The sequence below is a fragment of the Arachis ipaensis genome, chromosome B9, assembly GCF_059453495.1.
Source record: "Arachis ipaensis isolate K30076 ecotype BB chromosome B9, ASM5945349v1, whole genome shotgun sequence".
NCBI classification, from domain to species: Eukaryota; Viridiplantae; Streptophyta; class Magnoliopsida; order Fabales; family Fabaceae; genus Arachis; species Arachis ipaensis.
Genome location: NC_142444.1, coordinates 152,885,046 through 152,907,578, shown reverse-complemented (window position 1 = coordinate 152,907,578; position 22,533 = coordinate 152,885,046). Strand labels below are relative to the sequence as shown.

At 35.7% G+C, this 22,533-nt stretch overlaps 3 protein-coding genes and 1 non-coding gene across 4 annotated transcripts; 2 read left to right on the top strand and 2 right to left on the bottom strand.

The window, feature by feature from the left end:
• The first annotated feature begins 3,682 nt into the window (after nucleotides 1-3,682).
• On the top strand, nucleotides 3,683-3,754 carry TRNAQ-UUG (transfer RNA glutamine (anticodon UUG)). Its single transcript has one exon. It is a non-coding gene; the product is annotated as a tRNA-Gln (tRNA).
• LOC107617815 (delta(3,5)-Delta(2,4)-dienoyl-CoA isomerase, peroxisomal) lies at nucleotides 3,711-5,171 on the top strand. The gene is made up of 2 exons (XM_016319686.3): nucleotides 3,711-4,530; nucleotides 4,744-5,171. Exons 1-2 carry the CDS (start codon nucleotides 3,903-3,905, stop codon nucleotides 4,932-4,934), a joined length of 819 nt encoding a protein of 272 aa, XP_016175172.1. The 5' UTR covers nucleotides 3,711-3,902; the 3' UTR covers nucleotides 4,935-5,171.
• A 410-nt stretch (nucleotides 5,172-5,581) lies between these two features.
• Nucleotides 5,582-11,528, bottom strand: LOC107617814 (coiled-coil domain-containing protein SCD2). The gene is made up of 17 exons (XM_088498407.1): nucleotides 10,823-11,528; nucleotides 10,492-10,709; nucleotides 10,220-10,295; nucleotides 10,088-10,129; nucleotides 9,953-10,015; nucleotides 9,480-9,529; nucleotides 9,367-9,394; nucleotides 9,172-9,246; nucleotides 8,955-9,065; nucleotides 8,812-8,872; nucleotides 8,052-8,168; nucleotides 7,771-7,892; nucleotides 7,508-7,577; nucleotides 7,132-7,173; nucleotides 7,005-7,045; nucleotides 6,542-6,668; nucleotides 5,582-5,878 (listed from the first exon to the last, which is right to left on the bottom strand). Exons 1-17 carry the CDS (start codon nucleotides 11,177-11,179, stop codon nucleotides 5,766-5,768), a joined length of 1,713 nt encoding a protein of 570 aa, XP_088354533.1. The 5' UTR covers nucleotides 11,180-11,528; the 3' UTR covers nucleotides 5,582-5,765.
• A 783-nt stretch (nucleotides 11,529-12,311) lies between these two features.
• On the bottom strand, nucleotides 12,312-17,751 carry LOC107619034 (hevamine-A). Its single transcript, XM_016321243.3, has 2 exons — nucleotides 17,191-17,751; nucleotides 12,312-13,033 (listed from the first exon to the last, which is right to left on the bottom strand). Exons 1-2 carry the CDS (start codon nucleotides 17,739-17,741, stop codon nucleotides 12,538-12,540), a joined length of 1,047 nt encoding a protein of 348 aa, XP_016176729.1. The 5' UTR covers nucleotides 17,742-17,751; the 3' UTR covers nucleotides 12,312-12,537.
• Nucleotides 17,752-22,533: the final 4,782 nt, after the last annotated feature.

Below are 22,533 nucleotides of genomic sequence, written 5' to 3'. Positions count from 1 at the left end.
AGAACTCTCCATTGTCAGGACAACTCATGGACCCAACTCATAAAGTGTGGTTAAATAAAGAAACTGTTTAAGTAGCATACTCACCTCTCTGTCCTGTAACCGGTCTATCCTCAGCCTTTACATCTGCACTCTAGGACCCTTCTCGCTACCGGAAGGGTTGTAACCTGACCACCTGCATCATACATGTGTCTTATGGCTACTTAAATGTGTGTTTAGGGTTTGTAATACATTATTAATGAACATGGAGTTATGCAAATTAAATTGAAATAGAGAAGGCTGAGTAGAGTACCTCGAGGCCAATGGCCAGCTGAATGTCTCATACCCTGCAGGCCTAAACAGAGGAAAGCACCAGAAGATCCAAGATTGAAGTAGCTGAAGTGGGCCCGCTAACTTGACCACATGTATGTTCGCTACTCGGCACATGCACCAGTACAACCATGCCAGTGCTGCAGAACCCCACTTGTAGGTACCCATCTCCTCCAGCCTAGCTACGTAGGGAAGCCATCTGATGTGAACGCGGTTGCCCGACTTGTCCGCAAACAGCTGCGTACCCAACAACATCATGATGTACGCACGGGCATATCTCCGCACAGTCTCGTCATCGGCTCCCTCGGGGCACTCACCAAAAGTCTCCTGAAACCAGCTACAGTTCACTGCGTACTTCTGAACCTGGCTGGGAGGAGGAGTCACTCCAAGCAACTCCTGGAACCATACCCAGGCTGGACGGCCACCCTGGATGTATATCTGAAACTCTGATAGGCAGCCACTCACGTAACGCCCGTCCACTGGCAAACCCAACTGGTATGCCACGTCCTGAAGTGTGACCGTGCACTCTCCGAACGGCACATGAAACGTGTGCGTCTCCGGACGCCATCGCTCCACGAATGCACTGACAAGGGCCTCGTCTAACTGGAACCATCTGTCGTTCAGCCTTGCAAGATGGTATAGTCCTGCCATCTGCAAGTACGGAACGTATCTGTCATCGAGTCGCATGCCCTGCTGCCGCCGCATGCTCCTGATGCATCGCTGAGACTGCGCATGACAAGCACCGCATTGTTAGAACCAGCTTCATAACCAATGCCAAACATAACCAACACGATAAATCATCAACAAAACATCATACTAAATCAAACCGCATAAATATCCATGAATGAGAACCACATGCAAAACAACTACCATAGACCACACAACTAAACCACTAACATAAAACAGCTTAACTAGAACCACTAACATAAAATAGCTTAACTAAAACCATTAACAAAAAACAGCTAACATATAACAACTAACACAAACCACTAAAATAAAACAATTAACACAAACCAGTAACATAAAACAACTAACATAAACCACCAACATAAAAAAAACCAACATAAACCACTAACATAAAACAGCTAACATAAAACAACTAAACCATACCACTAACATAAAACAACTAACATAAACCACCAACTAAACCACCACCATAAAACAACCAACACAAAACAACCAACACCTACCACTAACGTAAAACAGTTAGCATTAAGCAACTAACGTAAACCACTAACATAAACCACCAACAGAAACCAACTAGATAAACCACCAACTAAACCACCATCTAACCCGCATCCTAAACCTCTCAACTAAACCACCAGCAATACCACTACACTTTACCGCTAACATAAACTGCCACTAAAATAAAATGCAAAACCACTAAGTCACATATACCGCTAGCACGAAGTTATTTCTGTACTAACCTCGTCGTTGATGACCCCGGCTATATGAGCAACTCCGTCCAAGTGATATAACCGTACCGGATCGTCCCCCATCAGCAGAGTATTCCGTTCAGGTCTTCGTCGGAGAGAATCTGGGTCGTTTTCTCTTGGATTTGGTGGGGTAGGGAAAAGGAAGAATGGTTCGAATGAGGCTGATTCGAACTCCTTATATAGCCGAATCACGAGTAATTCGAACCAGGTGGGTTCGAATTACTAAGGAGCCACTTCAAGGGTAATTCGAACTACCCCAGTTCGAATTACGTTGAATTTGAGTTCGAACCACCTTGGTTTGAATTACGTTCAAGGTTTTTCTCACCCTAATTCGAACCACTCTGGTTCGATTTATTAAGGAATGTAGTTCGAACCACACTGGTTCGAATTACATTAAGATAGTGTTTGGCTGATTGCTGAAACGATTTTCGCTTTGGCTTATTTACGTAACATGATTCTTGCCTTGGCTTATTAGGGTTTTTTTACCCTATATTATATCACCACTTTTACTAATATACCCATTTAATTAAATAAAAATAAAAAAATATTTTTTATTTAATTTTATAAAAAGACTTAAACATTCTTCTTTTATTTGATTAGACAAAAATATCCTTTTAAATTAACAAAATTTTAAAATTCAATTAATCCTAATTTTATAGTTTCAAATAATTTAAACAACAAAACAAAAACATATTAAAAAAACAAAAAAATCAAAATTTCTTCATCTTCTCCAATTTCTCTAATCATTCGTGCCCCCTCTAAGAAAAATATATCAAAGAAACAAAAAATCGATCGTTCTTCATCTTCTCCAATTACCCTCTGAAACAAAGCAGTAAAAGTCCCAAACCAAGACCCTAGATTCTTTGTTGCTGCCGTAAGACTGCATCAGCAGAAGGGATCGATTTGAACATGTCACCGGCAACAAAGTTCAAATTCCCATCTCCTTTGAGGTTACCAACAACCTCCGGCTGGTCGAAAACGGTGCACTTCCACTGCGGAAACTCTTGATGAATAAGCTTGGAGACACCACCAACATCAACAATGGAGCCGAGATTCTCAAACACGTGCCTGCACTCCTTGAGCGCAATCTTGAACATGTATGAATCAGCGGCGAATAACCTAGGATTTTGGTTTGGGATTTTCACTTCTTTGCTTCAGAGGAGTAATTGGAGAAGATGAAGAATGATTGATTTTTTTTTTAATATGTTTTTGTTTTGTTGTTTAAATTATTTGAAACTATAAAATTAGGATTAATTGAATTCTAAAATTTTGTTAATTTAAAAAGATATTTTTGTCTAATCAAATAAAAGAAGGATGTTTAAGACTTTTTATAAAATTAAATAAAAAATATTTTTTTTATTTTTATTTAATTAAAGGGATGTATTAGTAAAAGTGGTGATATAATATATATTTAAAAAACAAAAATTAAATGTTGATGTGGAAAATAAATTCCACGTGAATTGTTATTATTTATCCATATTTTAAACATATCGGTACGTATGAATTTATCATCGTACCATAACAAACACCTAAATTAAATTATATACGTATTTAACACATAAAATAAATATTATATTAGCACATAATAAGGGTAATGATATGTGCCTTAGCTTCCTCTCAACTCATTGAAAGTCTCTAACTCACAAAGAAAAGGTGGTGAATACATATCCTTTTAATCTATTGAAAGATAAAAAAATTAGTAATAATTAAAAGTTTTAATTAATCCTTCTAATTTTTAAATGGATAAAAATTTATATGTATATTTAATTTTTGAAAACATAACAAAATAAAAAAATTCCCAAGTCTTTTTAATTTAGAATTAATAGGATAATTTATAATCATTTTACTATACAAATTACTCGTTTTTGTTTTTTATTTGCTAGTATATAAGGCATACAAAAGAGTATCACTAAATCTTTTCTGGATAAATAAATATAATTGGTTCTATGGTGTAGTGGTTAGCACTCTGGACTTTGAATCCAGCGACCTGGGTTCGACTCCCGGTAGGACCTATTATTTTTTTGTTTATGTTAGCTAAATTCTTTTTTAAAATCTTAAATTTGGACAAGAAAAATTTTATCTTTATGAAAGTGAAGTAAATAGAAACTAAGAAATGTGCCTGCCTTATCGGGAAGTGGAAGAAGAAAATTAGGGAAATCAATGGCGGAGGAGAAATACAAAACCCTAGAGGTAGTAGAGAAGAACCCCAAATCAGGGGTGTTCCACCTTTACTTGAATCGTCCGAGACAACGCAACGCTCTGACGTATGATTTCTTCACTGAGTTCCCCAAAGCCCTGTATGCCCTGGACCACAACCGTGACGTCAACGTCATCGTGTTATCCGGCGCAGGTGATCACTTCTGCTCCGGCATCGACATTTCCCAGTTGAAATCTATCACGCAGTCCTACCACGATGCCGGGGAGAGTCTCCGTCGGCAGATCCTGGCGATGCAAGATTCCGTCACGGCGTTGGAGCGGTGCCGAAAGCCAGTGATTGCTAGTATCCATGGCGCTTGCATCGGGGGTGCAATTGACATCGTGACAGCCTGTGACTTAAGGTATTGCACGGAGGACGCGTTCTTTTCGGTGAAGGAGGTTGATTTGGCCCTGGCTGCTGATCTCGGCACTCTTCAGAGACTGCCATTAATTGTTGGCTACGGTAACGCCATGGAGTTGGCCTTGACAGCTCGCCGGTTTTCCGGTTCCGAGGCTAAGCAGTTGGGCCTCGTTTCTCGCGCTTTCCCTTCCAAAGATGACCTCGATCAAGCTGTCTCGGTTCTTGCTCAGGGTCAGTGTTCATCTTATCGATTTTAGTCTAATTGGATGACCTTATTATGGAATTGATTTATACACTATAGAATTAATACTTAAGAGTCTATAGTCTGCTACACTACACTACTCGAGTGAAGTGGTTCATCTAAATTGTTATTGGCATCACTTCATATTTCATTCATGACATGGTAAGTTTCCTGATATAGTTGGTGATTTTGATACTTGACAGAAATTGCTGCCAAGTCTCCCCTTGCAATCATGGGGACAAAAACAGTGCTGCTTAAAAGTAGGGACTTAACTGTGGATCAGGGATTGGACTTTGTTGCAACCATGAATTCTGCCAGATTGTTGTCAAGTGATTTAACTGAAGCAGTAGCAGCACAACTGCAGAAACGAAAGCCAGTTTTCTCGAAGCTGTGACTTAAAATTGTTGGAGGGAGTGACATGCATTTCGTTTGTCACTAGATATTTAGGATAAAGATCTATAATCTATTTTCATATATGGAAGTGCCAAAGAAATATATTTTTTAAACATGCAAATTATTGTTGCACGTTTAAGATATAGTAGAAGCTGAGTTAACACTTCCTTTATGATCATTATCCTTCAAATCACGAACATACAGTTCAAAAAATAAATAGATGACATACATTCTCTTATTGAAGTATTTGTAGACCTTCTTCATTAGAGATTTCATCGTGGTCTTCTCCCGCAATAGTTAGTATCAATAACAAATGAGAAGCAGGAACCCCTTGAATATGAGAAATGGTTGCTGTTCCATGAAATTGTAGCAATGCTCCATTAAGGTGCATGCAAGAGGACCATATTTCCATCATTGAAGTTCGTCCATACCCAGGACTTGTTGCTGTCTCAAACTTAACCAACACAAATTTCATGCTGAGCTTCTACAATCGCTCAAAGTCATGTAAAACCAAAACTTTCCTAAACATCATATTGGGGACAGTTTTGGTTGAAAATATTATTGCATGTTATCTCATTGTGCTGACGGGCTATCAATATTATTTGCCTCATCCAAACAGGGGTAAATGAAATGCACTAGAGTGTCATAAGATCCTAAATTTTGTTGAAAAGTGTTATAAAAGTAGTTAAAAAGCTTAATGCTAGACGTGGGATAAACTCGCTTGAACACCATTGTGTGAGGCAAATTTGTAAGTGGAAGATTAAATCCAACATTCGTGTATATAATACGTCAAAAACCTATGAAAGGAAATTAACTAAACATTAATTTCAGGTCAAGTCGTTAATGTTGGTGCAATAGTATATTCGTGATCAACTTCTTTCCTGGATGCTTCCCAGAGTCGATGTTCAATCCCCAGTTTCCTGAGCTCCAAAAGTCCTTGGTCAACTGAAATTTGAAAATAAACGAATGACAAATTGGAAATACTCTCAAGTATAATAACAAGAATTCATTCCTATGAAGTATGGAGTGCAAAATGGGGACGAAAAATAAAGCATAACCTATTAAGTGCATATGCCAGCATAGTTGAATTCAGATGTGAACTAATTTAGCACCACCGGGGTGAATGGGTACAGAAAACAGAAAACAGAAATCAGGGAGAAGGAGCAACTATTTATATGGTAGATGCCTGGATGGTAGATGGAAAAAAGTGCAATCCTTTGTCTTATACAAGTGGCTACTACACCTGACCCGGGGAGAAAAATAGTGGCTACTACAAGCCCAGTAATACAAGTGTCCATGATTCACTACGACTCTCCCCTTCATTGTCGTTTCCCTAGTCTAGACTCAGGCTACTCCATGCACATAATGAGGTGTTATGCAGCTTTGTCTTGTATGATTAAAGTGGAACATTAGCAAAAATTCACTCGGATAATTGATAGTGAATTTTCCCCCTTTTTTTCCTATAAAAAAAGAATTCATTAAAATGGGGGAAGATTAATGGTGAAACAACTGATCATTCTACTTACAAACCACCTAAGATGGCACGAATTGATACATCTATATAATTGTGTACAAAGTAACTAATTAAAATAAATGTGTCATCACTACCGTCAACAGCATCATGCGAGGTAGGAGAATGCACACTTCGACCAATCCAAAACTGAAGACGTTCTTTGGCAATGTCCTCCTCTATACCATGAGCCTTTGCTCTTCTCCAAAAATATGTAAGCCAAGCCTGTCCATATAGAACAGTTTAATTTAGACGGCATGTTTCAGTACTGCAAATTATATTTCTTGTTTGGCATAGAGAATAGTGAGAATAAACATAAACTATTGGTCATCAATCCCTACTGGTTATAATCCACCAATCGATAAAATGAAAAGGGTTGAGAGATTAATAGGTGTTGTTAATGATTTAAAAATTGTACATGTAAATCAAACTAAAAGAACCGTTTATCTATAATGCAGAAGAGAATAACTTATAGAAAACACAAACAATCAAAGATAAAAAATCACGAATTAAGGGAGAGCTAAACCCCATTTGTTTACTCGGAAAAGGGGAGATCTGTACCTCCTTGAAAAGAACATCCTCAGACTCCTCTGGACTTAATTCTACATAAAGACAATGACATTTAGAATAGCCTTATTATTTGCAAGAGACATATTTATTCAGCAAATAGTAGGTGGGAGAAACTTACCAAAGGCTTCCATGAACTTCGGGTCCCCTGGTGATTTAATATCTATAATGTCAAAAGGGTGTGAATGTTATAATTTATTTATTAGTTAAAATGGCAAGCACATTTTATTGCGTATAGAAAAAGGCCAATAGATAGAAGTCAAATGTGCTTTCAAGGTCATATACTTCCCCTGTTGTCCTATAACTATAAAGTCGAAATATGCGTGTACTGGTTTAACAGATAAGGACAGAAGCACTTCGCTTGTAAGGCTGCTCACTTTTGCCATACCCTGGCCATGGAATGGGGTACTCACCCTTGTCTATAGGTAGACCGTAGACAGTCACTCAAACTAAGAATAGAAACTAACTAGAATAGTGATGAATGCGGGAATGCATACCTGAGACAGATTGTCGAGCAGAACTTGGACGACGTTGTTGGGCTAATACTTGCACAATAGCATCCTCAACCTTAAGTAAGCAACCAAAATGAGAAAGGAAAAATGATTTGACAGGTTATGCACGACAACTATTGATTGGGAATTCAAAGCAACAAATACAATGCCTTCTAAACAAAAACATGAAAATTTTAAATGGTTTAATTATAAAAATGTGCGGTAGAGGAATGTTAGGAAAACAAGAAAACCAATGCATTCAAAGAAACCTTTAAAGATGCAAGCTCCTTCAGTCCCATTTCAACTGAAAGCATATTCTCGATATTTCCTTCTCCAGTAAGATCATTCAAGTCTGGAACAAGTTTGCTCCTCTTATCTGGGGCTTCATCACCTGCTTAAAACTGATTATAATTATATCTGGAAAAACTAAGGGTTCATGAAACAGAACAGTAAAAATTATTACTAAAGAAGAAATAACATGAGCACATATTTGTCCTATAATGCTGACAAATTAGTATGAAATGAAGAGTAAGAAGTCTTTATTTCATGCCTTTTTCCCAGCATTCCTCCTTAGCTTTTTGTCCTGCAGAAAGGACAACCTCAAAAGGAAGAGGGGCTAATGATGACCAAAGTTCATACTTTGAAACTGCAACATCTGCACAAATGCCTATAATCCATAGCAAATGTTACACAAAATAAAATTTAGCAGTAATGACTTATTAAAATCAGCTAATTCATATTCATGCTAGAATAATAGATAAACACCCAAAACATTGTGTATGCTAACACGTATACTATGACCAAAGATTAAAATACTGACAATTAAAATACTAACACTACCGTATTCTTTATCAATGTCCTGATGATTCATTAAGTTTTATGTTTGTTGTTAAGTTCCTTGCCCAACCCTACCATTTTACTGGACATGAAATTTGAGTATGAAACTATTTACAATAAAGCACAACATAAACAACGAAGTTATTAAGATGCATGCATAAACAACAATAACAACAGCTAAGCCTTGTATTCAGTCGGTGAAGTCAACATAGATTAGATTTTGCCACAGTATCATAGCTTGAAACTTGTTAACAGTCACAACATTAAGATCTAAAAAATTCACAAACAGTGAATACAATTGAAAACGATGATAAAAATCTTCAAGAGTTCATTCAAGTTCGTTCCAAATTGATTAACATATTGAACAATTGATATTAAAATGGCTTCTAGGTCATGTCAGGAATGGATGCCATAATCCCACATCCCCAGAAGAAAATAAATTAAAAATAAAGCTAAACCAAACAGCAGCTTACCATATTTTGCAGCTAAACCCCAATACCGAGCAAGCCAACACCTCTTAAGAACAACTTCCTCCTGAAAAGACAACAATTTATCAGTAAGTTCCCCAAATAACTAGCATATCCCAACGGACTCCTGCAACTGGGGAATTACATACCATTTCTTTCTGAGTTAATATCATTCTGTGTGTCATTGACCGAAGAGCTTTCACTTCAGATTCAGCTCCATTTAACTGGCTCACAGCAGCTGCCACTTCAACTTTTGCATTCTATTGGAGAAGAAATCATTTCAACATATAACAACAAGAGAGGAATAATTCTTAGAAAAAATTATTTATGCTGGCAATAATCAAGGGGGGAAGAAAGCATATGCACCTCAACTGCAGCCTTCAGAGATGTGATTTCCTTACCAATTCCATCCTTAGAGTCTTTGGCATTTTTAAGTGCAGCCTGTATCCAACAAGAGATGGTACATGCTACTATTTGGTGAACAATAGCTCCATTCTCTGTGAAGTATACATACTTCTTTTATGATACACACATCTACACTTCAAGTTATTCCCACATTACCTCTCTTTGGCGCAATGCTGCTTCCTTTCTGCAATGTCATAATGCAGGTGTGTCATATATACTATTAAGTGAAAGAAAATCCACTTGAAAGAGTTAAGATATAATTCACTAACCTGCTCAAAAGTTTAGCTTCCAAAGATACACCTTCTCCAAGAGAAGCTACCTGCAGACTCCAACATAAAGAAAGATTAATTAATTAAACACCGCAAATGCAGAAATCTGAATTGTCTCATAACACACATACAAGAACAATCAAGTCTTTTGCAACTAAGTGGAGTTGGATACATGATGATCAAACAATGTTATGGTGTCCTCTACCTCAAACTACGAGGCTACCCTCCCATCAAACTACTCTTTACAAGTCTCTTCACACGTGACCAACCAATCTAGAGTGAGTTTCTACCATCTTTTTCACAATAGGCATGTAAACATAAATATAATAAATTTCAGAAGTAAAATAGAAGAAGCAAAAAAGTTTTATCATTTATACTTATAGGTGAAACTATTTAAGCATGTCAACAGAGAACAAGCAGACAATCATTTAGTAAACCTCAATCATATACCAAGAAAGAAATAAAGCAAGTACCTGTTTCTCAAGCTCCCTAACTCTGGCCTCTGCTTCCTTGCATCTCTCTTCCTCAACTCTGAGCTGTGTGTATCAGTTTCAACCAAGGTTAGTACTATCAGCATCACGAGGGAGAAAGAGATAATATTAAAATACCTTGTCAAGAATGCTTTCATTCTCTTCCTGGAGCATATCAACCTGCAGACAGAGAAGACACCTCAATTCGAAACATACAAATCCTCTTTATGGGAAATGCATACCAAAGGTGTGGTACAAGAAGCAACTAACCTCATCAAGAAGTGCAGAAGCATCACGGTTTCCTCCTGAATCTTTTGGTTGAACAAGGCCGGAGTCAAACGGAAACCTGTAAATATTCCGCTAAACTGAGTTACATGATAATGCAGATAGAGGAGCTCAAAATTGCTATTGCAGTTTTCATATTAAAATATCCAAATCCAACTAAGGAAGCATTCGCGTCTTATCAGAACTAGAAATAAACAATTTGTAATGCAGAGGAATGAGCCAGAGTGAGCGTGAGAGTGGTAGTTAGTTAAATTTACCTTTTATCCTTTGACTTATTGGAGCGAATGAGAGGGTCGAGTGGAGCTGGAGCTGGAGCTGGAGCTGCTGCGGCCAGAGTAGGAGTCCTGAGGCTGAGCGGTGGTCTATTCACGGTAGGTGATTGTGCCGGTGCCGGTGCCGGTGATAGTGCCGGAGCCGGACGAAGATACGACGCTGATGCTGGTGCTTCTTCCACAACCACAGGATTCTGAGGTAACTAATTAATATAGCAATTCACAGCATTAAAGAATCCAAAGTATTTAGTTAGTCGGTTAGAGTAACAAGTAGCAACTAAACGAGGAAGAAAAGGAAAAGGAAAGAAGAACCCACCGCAGGAGAGGGAGATCTACGAGTGCGGGAGGTGATGTTGCTGGTAGATTTGATGGCATTCCTGGATAGAGAGAGAGGTGGAGGAGCAGCGTAGCGAAATCCGAGATCGTCGTCGTCGTCGTCATCATCGTCGTCGGCGGTCTGGGAAGCCATGACCTGTGCGAGGCGCTGAGCGGCGGCTTTGGCGGCAACATTTTGATTCCTCTTGACGGTTGAGATTCCATTGTTTCCGGTGAGAGTTAGGGAGGAGGAGCGAGCATGGCCAGCAGCACCATTACGTGAAGAAAGAGAGCTAGATTCACTGCTCCACTGCCTGACAGAAACCGGGCTCTCACTTCCTTTACGCTCCATCACCATAAAAAATGCTTAATGCTAAATGCTAATGAAACCTCTTCGTCTTCCTCTTCCTGAAAAGAAATATTCCCAGTCAAGTGACTGTGAGCCTCTTTAGTCTTTACTTTGGTTTACACTTTACACTGCTTTGCTTTTTTACTCGATTCTCATTTCACACTCTGTTCCTTACTTATCAAATATGACAAACTTTTTTTCTTTTTTTGAATGGTACAGCTGAATGTTAAGAGGTCATAACTCATGACTCTACTACGACCGGGACACTGCAACGAGAAAGAGGAACCCATTATAAAGAAGGGTCCCGCACACACTATAGTCTTCAATGTTTTTTGCAGCAACTCTCTCTCAGACTCTCACCGCCATTTTTTGGCTTTTTGGGAAGTTAAATTAGTAAAGTGTGCAAATTAATTAGAAGGGACACGTTATACTTATACTAAATTACTAACCAAAATCAACACTATACTAATTAAAATCAAGCAATTTTTTTTTTTTGGTCATATAAACACACTCACACACTAACCTAGCCACCAACCACTGCTAGGATACTTGTGTGGCTTTGGTTTGAGGCAAATAATTTTGCCACTGAATCACATGCCTCAGCCAAAATCAAGCAATTTGTGTCACTCGTTGTAAGAAAGTGTGTTCTTTTTTCATGGCAATGGTTTTGGGCTTGTCAACCATGGCTATAGTAGATACTCTAGTTTGGGCAAGATCCTTCTTTTGTTTGGGCCAGACTCCCAGCTACTATAACATTTTTGAAAGTTGAAAGAAGTTTACAAAAACTTTTTATCAAACCAAAAGCCCAAAACCTATTGAAAAATAATAATTTAACAGTTAATTCAGGTCCAAAAAAAAAGGTTAATTAATTCTTTCTAGTTGTTAAATTTGTATTTCTTTAAGCTTATTTTATGATTTCAAAAGTTTTCTGAAACCTTTTTTTATCACATGATTAACAAAATTGTTGAGATATGTGGAAACACGTAAATTAGAAGTGAATCAGAAGTTTGTTCTCTATCAATGCGAGTATACCCCACCGACCATACAATCACTATCAAATAATTCATATCTAAACTTCTAGATTATGTTGTTTAATCAAATTAAATATGATAAATTTTGACTAGAGATAGAGATAACGCAATTAACTAAAATTAGAGTAGGTCTACGTATGAAACCTTTATATTATTATTATTATTCAATTCAAAGCAAAAACCAGTACATGCATAACAGCATCAACATACTTTGATCACAAGAATCAAAGCCTGAAGAAGCTAAGGTGATGATGATATTGATTGCACATAACTCATAAGTAATCATCATTCATCACCACCACTTATTATTCCATCATTACATAGCAGATATTCATTCTAAAAGGGTCTTAGTTTCGGTACGATGCGGTTGAAAGCTGCAGGTACACATTGAGATACAGTGTTTGATAACGTTGCCATCAATGTTTGGGACACCCTAACACTATCATCAACTTCAACACAATCCTTGATTTGATTGCCGTAGTGGTTAGTAATATCGCGGTACCTATCCCAAAGCATGACGCCACCATAGTTAGGAGTGTGCTTGATGTTTGGAAGAACCTTAGTACACAGATCTTGCGGTGAAATATAGCCACCGCTGGGAGCTGCATCAGGTGCAGCGGGTAGCCCCATAAACACCGTGTTATTGAGCTTCACATAGGAGGTCCATGTATTCCATGAAGATAAGAGCAAAGATGCGTCGCCGTTACTATATTGGCATGGAGGGTTGTTGTAGAACTGAACGAATATGTAATCGAAAAGCCAAGTTCTAATGGCGGTATCAAGGTAGTGATCTGTGAAGGAACATTCTGGTGCTGCCGACAAGTAAAAGTACCTACAGAAGTAACACATCCAAAATATTTTGGTATCAGAAAATCTCGAGAGTCAATAGATTTTAACAAATTTTAGTAGGTAATTGACTAGTATAAATACTAAATTATTTAGAATAAATAAATTTTGTTAATTTATATGAGAAAGTATAGAGATAATGATTTTAGTATACAATATGTATAATAGAAGTAAAATAAAAAAATTAAATAATAATTAATAATTAACTTTTTTATTAATTTTAAATTTTAAATTTTAAAAAATTAGGATTAACAATTAAATGTTTTAATATGTACTCTAAAAACTTAGTTTGTATGGTATAGGTTGGATATTTTTTGTCATCTTCTAAATTTGAAGAACTTGTTCTTTTATCATAGCACAGAGCATTCGTTCAAGTTCTTTTCGGGACTTTGATGAATATGGCGAATAAGGAATAATGACATCTTCAATCTTTATGAGACTTGGCCTCCAAAAAAAGTGATTTGTCTGGCATTAGCTTCAGAAATGGAGCTTAAGAATATTTCTGAATTATAACGTACGTCCCTTCCCTTTATTCTAAATGGTTTTTAGCATTTTCAATCCATTGGTACTTTCAAAATTAATTGTGATGTTAGTTATCCTAGTTCAAGTGATAGTGTTGGTTTTGCTTGCGTTATTAGAGATTGTAATGGGAGTTGGCAAAGGGGATGTTTGGAAATGATTGAAAGTAATAGTATTCTTCAGGGGAAATATTTGCTATTTCGATAGGATATCTCTTAGTTTGGGATGTGGGTCAGCGAGATGTTATTTGTGAGATGGATTGTGTGGAAGCGTTTAATCTTGTTACTAATCACCAATATGGTTTTGGGTTTATTGATCCGTTGGTGCTCAAAATAAGGAATATCAGGCATTAAAATTGGTGTGTGGACTTTCGTTTAATTATGAGAGATGCAAATACAGTGGCAGACACTAGGGCAAAGATGGCGATGAGGTCACAACTTCATCATGTGAAGCTTCCTTCTCCTTGGGAGGAGTTTAAAAGTAATCTTAAGCGAGGTTGTCTTTCTATTTAAGCATTTCCTTTATTTTTCTTGTATTTTTTCTTTGTTTAGTTTATTTAAGTCACAAAAAAAAAACGTTTTAATGTTTACAGTTATTCAACGTCTCATCAAAACCTCCCATCCATCTATGCTTGACATTGACGTCGTAGCAACCCCCGGCCGACCGTTCTGGGGTTATGGCCAACCAAAACCTCACCTGGTCTTTCCGTTGGCGTATCGGATTTCTCGGCAGGCCCTTCCTTTCTCCCCTGTCGCCACGGCCACGTCAGGTTGCGGCGCAACCGGCAACCATTCAACGCTGCACCCCTGGATCTCGTCGCAGCCGCAACCAGTCACCACTGAACCTCCGTTGGCACACCGTGGTAGCAAATCCGAGAATAGGAAATCCCTCTCTTCTCCTCACACAAGCACGACGGGTGAAGAAAATTTTGCTACACCATCATCAATAACCATTGATGATTATATTCCTTCAAATGGCAATTGTGCTTTATAACTCCCACAAGATACCAATCAGGTACAAAAGTGAAAGTCTTTTTTTTATACGGATGTCAGTGGATGGTTATTTTTATGCCTAATGCGGATAATTATTTACGTAAGTACAATTAAAATAATTTGAATATTCAATATAGTAGATATGCAAATGGTTGTTTTAATGAGCATTTAGATGATTATTTTATTGAATTTGGTTGAAGCATAAAGACTAAACATTTTGAGGGATGATTAGTTTTACATGTAATCGGATGGTTATTTTAATTGGGGGAGGGGGTTCATGGCGCTGTTGGAGCTGCTGGGGGAGGTCACGGTGTTGTTGGAGCTGCGGAGGTTCACATTGTTAAAATTTGAAATTTGAAATTTGATGGTTATTTTTGTCATATATTACAAAGTGCTTTTTATTTTTTAATCCACCATGGGTTAATAAATCAGTACATTGTACACATTGTCAAAATTTTTCATTGTCTCTCTAGCAGAGTTCAAGTTATATTTATTTATGTGTGTAAATTTTAGTATATATAAATATAAATTATATATGTGATTTTTGTATGCGAATCTTTTTAAATATGAATGTAAATTATCTATTATATTATATATATATATATAATTTTACAACCAAAATGTGCCACATGTCACTTTTTCATTGCAATTAAAATCAAATATTTTCCTCCAAAATTAAGAAATTCTCCTCTCCTTCTTACTAATTTTACAACCAAAATGTGCCACATGTCATTCTTTCATTGTAATTGAAATTAAATTTTTTCCTCCAAAATTAAAGAATTCTCCCCTCCTCCTTACTAATGTTACAATCAAAATGTGTCACATGTCACTCCCTCATTGCAATTAAAATCAAATTTTTCCCTCTAAAATTAAAGAGTTCTCCTCTCCCCCATCTTTCTTTCTCTATTTTTCTTATTCCTTCATCCATTCTATCTATTTTATATATCATTATCAATATCAATGACTAATTACTAATTTAACAATTAAAATGTGCAACATAATATTTTTTAATTGCATTAAAATTAAAATTAAAATATTAAAATTAAAATTGAAATATACCTATATTATGTATCATATATTACTATCTAAATTGAGAGAAAATATTTTTTTCATTAATAAATTCCCTTCCTAAATTCTCGCATCTACTTCTCTTTATTTTTCAATTTCTCTCTACCAGTTTTACTCTATATATAATTTATATTTTATATTAGTAATTTGACAAATCAAAATATGTCATCCGATAGTTTTTCACAATTAAAATAAATTTTTTCTTCAAAAATTAACAAACTCTCACTCTCATTCTTCATCTTTATCTTTCTCTTTCTTTTCTCTTATTCTCTATTTTTCTATCTTTGTGTTCTACAGAAAACAAAATTAACAAAATAATATAATTCAAATAAAAAATATTATTATTATTATATACATATATTTTTTTTAGTTTTTTATTTAGTTTTAAATTTTCACCGTTTATCTTTCTAATCTATATTTCATTTATTTTCTTTCAAATATTTATTACATATAATTTGGAGAGAATACTAATGTTATAATTAAAAGTTAGAATCAAAATTCAATTGTTTTAAAAAAATTAATTTTGAGTTAATTTTGTAATTATTAGTATAATTTTTTATACTAATATCTAATTATATTTTTATATGCATTGAGAGAAAAAATATTATTTTTAAATAGCAAGTATAAAAATTAATTATTTTTATTTGTGCAACAGACTTAATACCTAATTAAATGTAAAAGTATACACGTTAAATTATTTTAAATTTTAGATAACGAATATTAAAATTAATTATTAATAAAAAAAATAGACTTTTTCATATAAAAATAATAACTAAAAATCTTATTATTTGATTTTTTATCTATATATACCTTAGTTTTCTTAGCCAAAAACTTTTGTCAACTTACGACTTTTTTTTATAAAAGTAGTTTGATTTTATAAATCTTTTGTATCATGTATACTGTCAGAATAAAGTAGACTATAATTTTAAAAAATTTATATTCCCGTAATATTATTACGGTTAAAAATGCTAGTTATTGACTAAATATAAATTCTATTTTTTTATTATCAATAATTAATATTTAAAAGTATTAATTAAAAATATAATACTAGTTAAATTAAAAATATTAAATTATTGATTAAAATCGTTGACTTTTAAACTTTTCTCTTGCATTGATATTTTGATGATTAATTTAGTTGCGATAACTAATATTATAAAAGAGAAACATATGACTCTTAACACCATGAATGTTATGATGACTATTATTACGGTGATTATAGTAATTATACTAAAATTAAAATAATATTTTTTTATTTTTTATAATATTTTTAATTAATTAAATAAGTTTTATTCTTTTATTTATTATATTTTATGTTAATAGTTTATATATAAAATTTAAGATTAGTTATTTTTATTTTTATTTTTAATAACAAATTAATTTTTAACAAAAATTGCACTCTTATTTTTTCTAAAAGTTATTAGCATGTACTATATGCTTTTTAATATAAAAAAATAAAAACAAATGATGTTGCAAAAATGTAAAAAGATATGAAATTAATTTTAGTAATATTTTTTAAGTGTTGGTAAAACTTGTATAATAATGATAAATATTTGTGAGTATGCACCTGTCTTGCTTTCTGCGTGTATCGAGTTCTCTAGCTAAGTCATCCCAATAAAGGTTTGAACCACCTTCAATGTCCAAATCAATGCCATCAAGGTACACACTCCCAAATGGACCCTTTCGGCCACTCAGGAAGTTGTTGTAAAGATAGTCGGAGACGCTCTTGGCATCTTTCGGCGAGCATAAGGAGTAGAACCCATCGGCTCCTCCAAGGGAAAGGAACACCTTCACACCGTTTCTTTGGCAATGTTTGATTTCTGGTGCGAGTTTTTTACAACGGGACCATGATCTACAGTGGCCAGCAAAGTTCCATTCTGGAGTTCTGCCACAACCGAAAGTGCTGAGAGAGGCGAGGTTCACAATCTCGAAGTTTCCGGTGTCGCATGTGGAGGTTAAGGTGCCGTCGCCATTTTTCTGCCCCCAGTATGTGGCTATGCCATCTTTGGCGTGTGCAGAGGAGAGGGTGAGGAGGAAGAACAGGAGCAATGCTAGTGCTTGATGAGTTCTACTACTCTTGTTGGAAGCCATAGCGGTTTTGTTGTTAGCGGAGAACATGGTGCATAGAGATTGGGAAGTAACCTATTTATAATTGTTACACCTTCTCCTTCAATAATAAAGATGTTAAAAATATTTTTTTATAAAATTTTTGACAAAATATTTGATGGAGGTATAATGGATTACTATTTTACGATTTATTTTGGATTGAATTGAGTGGATTTTATCCATTATTTTTACACTTATTCATATAATTAGCATATTTTATATTTTTTTTAAATTTTGTGCTATGATTGAAAACTTTTTTTTTTTTACCTTAAATTTGCCAATTTTAATCCTCTCTTATTAGTTATTATCATTCGATGTCGTGATATGTTTGTTAAGTGTTTTCAGGGTTTATAGGGTAGAAATGACTTAGAGGATGGAAAATAAGCATGCAAAAGTGGAAAGAACATAAGAAATTAAGGATTTCAGAATTTGATAGTGACGCGCACGCGTGGATGACGCGTACGCGTGAGGAGCGTCACGTGCTGCAATCAACAAAAAATATTGGGACGATTTTTTGGCTGCTTTTGACCCAGTTTTAGGCCCGAAAATATAGATTAGAGGCTGCAGAGTGAAGCTGGAAGGGGAAAATCATTCACTTCATTCACACAATTTTAGGTTTTTAGATGTAGAATTCTAGAGAGATAGGCTCTCTCCTTTCTCTAGGTTTTAGGGTTTTAGTCTTGTTCCTTCTCAAATTCAGATTTCTATCTTGCTTTAATTTAGTTTTCTTCTATTTTTATTTGTTCTAGTACCTTAGTTATCTTCTCTTGTTGATTTCTTTCACTTTGTTGCCTTCATGTTATGCACTCTTGCTACTCTTGATCTTTATTAATGCAATTCATGTTTTTATGTTATTAATGCTTTCTTTAATTTGTGTTATTGATTCCTTGCAATTGTTGGTTTTAGATTTTACATTCTCTTATTACTTTTCTATCTTTTTATCTTATGCCTTCCAAGTGTTTGATAAAATGCTTGGTTGGATTTTAAAATAGATTTTTATGTTCTTAACTTGGATGATCAATTAGAGACTTTTGAGTTATCAAAACTCTTTTGTTGAATGGTAATTGAAGATTGCCCGTTAACTTGAACTTCACTAAATCTAGTCTCTCACTATGAGTTGACTAGGACTTGTGAACTCAAGTTGATTGTATGCACTTGACCTTCTTCTATTGGTTAGAGGTTAACTAAGTGAAGGCAATTCACATTTACCATCACAATTGACAATGATAATAAGAATATGACTTCTAATTCTCTTTTCTTGCTAAGAGCTTTCGTAGTTATTATTTAATTTTCTTGCCATTTTTACTTTCTTGTATCTTATTTCAAAAATTCCAAAAATATATTTTTCCATAACCAATAGTAAGTACACTTTCCTGCAATTTCTTGAGAGACGACCCGAGGTTTAAATACTTCGGTTAATTTTATTGGGTTTGTATTTGTGACAAACAATCTAAACGTTGATTGAGGTTTAATTGTCGGTTTAGAACTATACTTGCAACGCGATATTTTTGTGAAAAATTTTTATCGATATTTTTTCTCCGTCAAGCTCCCAAAAAAAATTTTATATGATGGAGTTGCTTAAAGTATTTATAATGTAATCCAATTTATTATGATGTATTTACTCATGACTAACAAGAATTTTTATATTTGTAAAATAACCCCAAACATTTTTTTTTTGTGACTAACTATAGAAAGAAAAAGAACAAAAGATAGAAATTTGAAAACGAAACAGAGACTCACGCCGGAAAGAACCAGCATTCATCAACCCAGAAGGAACAACGCCCTCGCAGCAAGCAACAGTCGCAATATGAACCAGTAGTGGAGGCGGCGCCAGCAACAGCCAAGCAGCAACGAGTGTACCACCAGATTGATGGTAGCAGTCGTGGCACATTGAGATGAAGGAAGAAGACAATCTATAGCGCAGCGGTATCGTGAGGCCAAGCTGGCAGAGCATATGGTAGCGGTGGCATCGGAGCGGCATTTGCGATCAGATTCTCTTTACCAATGGAGGCATGGGGCGGCACATGAAAACTCTGAAAGAGTATAAATTGGGTTGCACATTTTTTTCGGGTTGGGTACTCTGTCTTTCTTTGACTTGTCCCAAGACCCCCCAAAAATGAATAATCTTCTTTGGGATTGTTTTATAAAGTGTTAAGTACGATTTTGGTTCCTAACGTAGAGGTCAAAACTTTATTTCGTCCCCGACCTTTTTTTCGCTACAAAATGGCTCAAAGGTTTAACATAGTTTTAAAATCGTCCTTCGAACGAAAATACCCGACCCCTATTCTTCCCCAAAATTAGAAGCAGAAGCGCAGAGGCATAAGCAAATGCAGAAACAAAAGCAAGTAGAAGCAGAATGTAGAAGTAGAATAACAACAATCAAACAACAACAACAACAATAACAATGGATAATGGAATCAGAGCAACAACAAAAGCAGAACTGAAAGCAGAAGTAAAAATAAAAGCAGGCAAAAGTAGAAGCAACCAAAGCATCAACAACAACAATGGAATAAAAGGAATAAACAGAAGCAACCAGAAGCATCAACAACAACAACAATGGAAAACAGAAGCAAAATACCTTCCTTTAAATTTGAAAAATTAAAAAAAAAAATAAAAAATTGAAACAGCACTGCAGGGGAAGGGCTGCGGCGGTGGTGGGGGAGGAGGGACTGCGGCGGTAAACTGCGAATCGCGAGAGGAGGAAAGCTGCGGTGGTACTGGCGGATCGTGTGGAAAGGGCTGCGGCAGTGGTGGCAACGCCGTGAATTGCGACGAGAACAGCGATGCGGTGGTGGCGAGCTGCAAATCGCGACGAGGAGGGCGCTATGGTAGTCGAAGGCGCTGAAAATCGTGACGAGGGCAAGGGTGTGGCAACGAGAACGGCTCCGTTCCTCTCTTCTCTTTCTCTCTCCCTTTGCTCTCTCCTCTCTTGCCGTTAGTGGGTTGATGCGTGAGCATCTTTCCTATCTTTTCCTAGTAAATTTGTATTTGAATTGTTGAGTTTAATCAAGATTTGAATACCTTTTAGCCACTATGAATGTTACTTTGAGTTGTGTGCAATTTTGGTTATTTCAGGTAGCATTCGGATGGATTTGATAGAATTTTATAGAAGAAGAGGAAGAAAGTGGATGATGCTGTCAACCCTAACCTCCTTGCACTCAAATAAGAATAACTTGAGCTACAGAGGTCCAATTGATATGATTTCAGTGGCATTGGAAAGCTAACTTCCAAAGCTTTTCAACGATATATAATATTATACACTTTTCTTCTAGCTATATGGTCTTGGTGGCGCCTAACTTGGGATTCTCCAAATTAGGCGCCGGAAGAAGCACTTGCCTTTCAATTGCTTGCTGCACCCTCAACGCCTAACTTCACTGCCAAAGCTTGAAAGCGCACTCCAATCTCTTCGGCCATGGCAAAGTCTAAGCACCAATCCAAGGATAAGCTGTGGTCTCCACGTGTGTTGAAGCTCAGCAACGAAGGATTTTAATTTTATTTTGATTAAAACTTTATTTTAATTACAAATAGGAAAATATATTATTGACTTTTAGAAAATATATTTTACATTAATCAGAATTAGATATAAAATGGAAAAGAATCAGTCCTTCGGGCTCCTCTCTCTTTTCTTCTCTCTCATCTCATTCCGCACTTTACAATTTTACAGAATCCTTAGCTTGTTTTCTCTCTGAACCATGAGCAACTAAACTTTCACTGTTGAGGTTAGGAGCTCTGTCTATTGTATGGATTGATACTATTACTTTTCTATTTTAATTCATGTACTGATTTCAATTTCAAGAATTATTTTCGTTCTTTATCTTATGAATCTGGGAGGAACGGAAGCATGACCCTTACTCTAATTGAGTTCTTGTAAACCTTGGAAAAGCAATTTACCTGAACAACAGCTTGAAAACAAATTCTCCTAAATTTCTAATTATCTGGACTTAACGGGATACGTGACATATAATCCTCTTATATTTGGGTAATTAGGGTTTCTGTGGCACATAAACTAGAATTGAACTTAACCCTCTAATTGGAATCAAGTGACCAAGGAATTGGCGGTTGATGAAGGTTAGAGGAGACTAAAAAGGTCTAAGGAATTAGGGTTTAGTCACATATATTTTGCCATGAATTGAATCTTGCATGATTAAAATAGTTGGTAAGAAAAGTTAATCCGGAAAATAGATATCTCTTAAGTCTTAACTGTTTTCTCCATATATTTCACAACTCGTTTACTGCTTGCTTTATTAATTCTCTGAATTTACTGTTTGATGCAATTGAACTCTCAAAACACTATTTTCTGTTTGTCTAACTAAGTGAATCACTCAATCATTGTTGCTTAGTCCATCAATCCTCGTGGGATCGACCCTCATTTACTTGAGGTACTACTTGGTACGACTCGGTGCACTTGCTGGTTAGTTTATAGGTTATAAATTTCACATCATGTGTGTGCTGAGGAAGAAAGGAGCAGCGACGAAAAAACAGCAGCGGCAGCGAGGAACATCGGCGGCGGCGTGGAGCAGCGACCTTCCCCCTTCCCCCTCTTCCCTGAAAATTAACAACACCCCCCGGATTCTCTTTCTCCCTCTCGTCGTTTCCTTTCTTTCTTTTTTTTCTTTTTATTTTATTTTATTTTATAATTTTTTAGTTAGGGGTAATTTAGTAATAAAAATAAAAAATTTGGTAAAAAGGACAATTTTAAAACAAACTAAATCCTTTGGGACTATTTTGTAACGAAAAAAAGATCAGAGACGAAATAAAAATTTTTTACCTCTACATTAAGAACTAAAATCATACTTAACCCTTT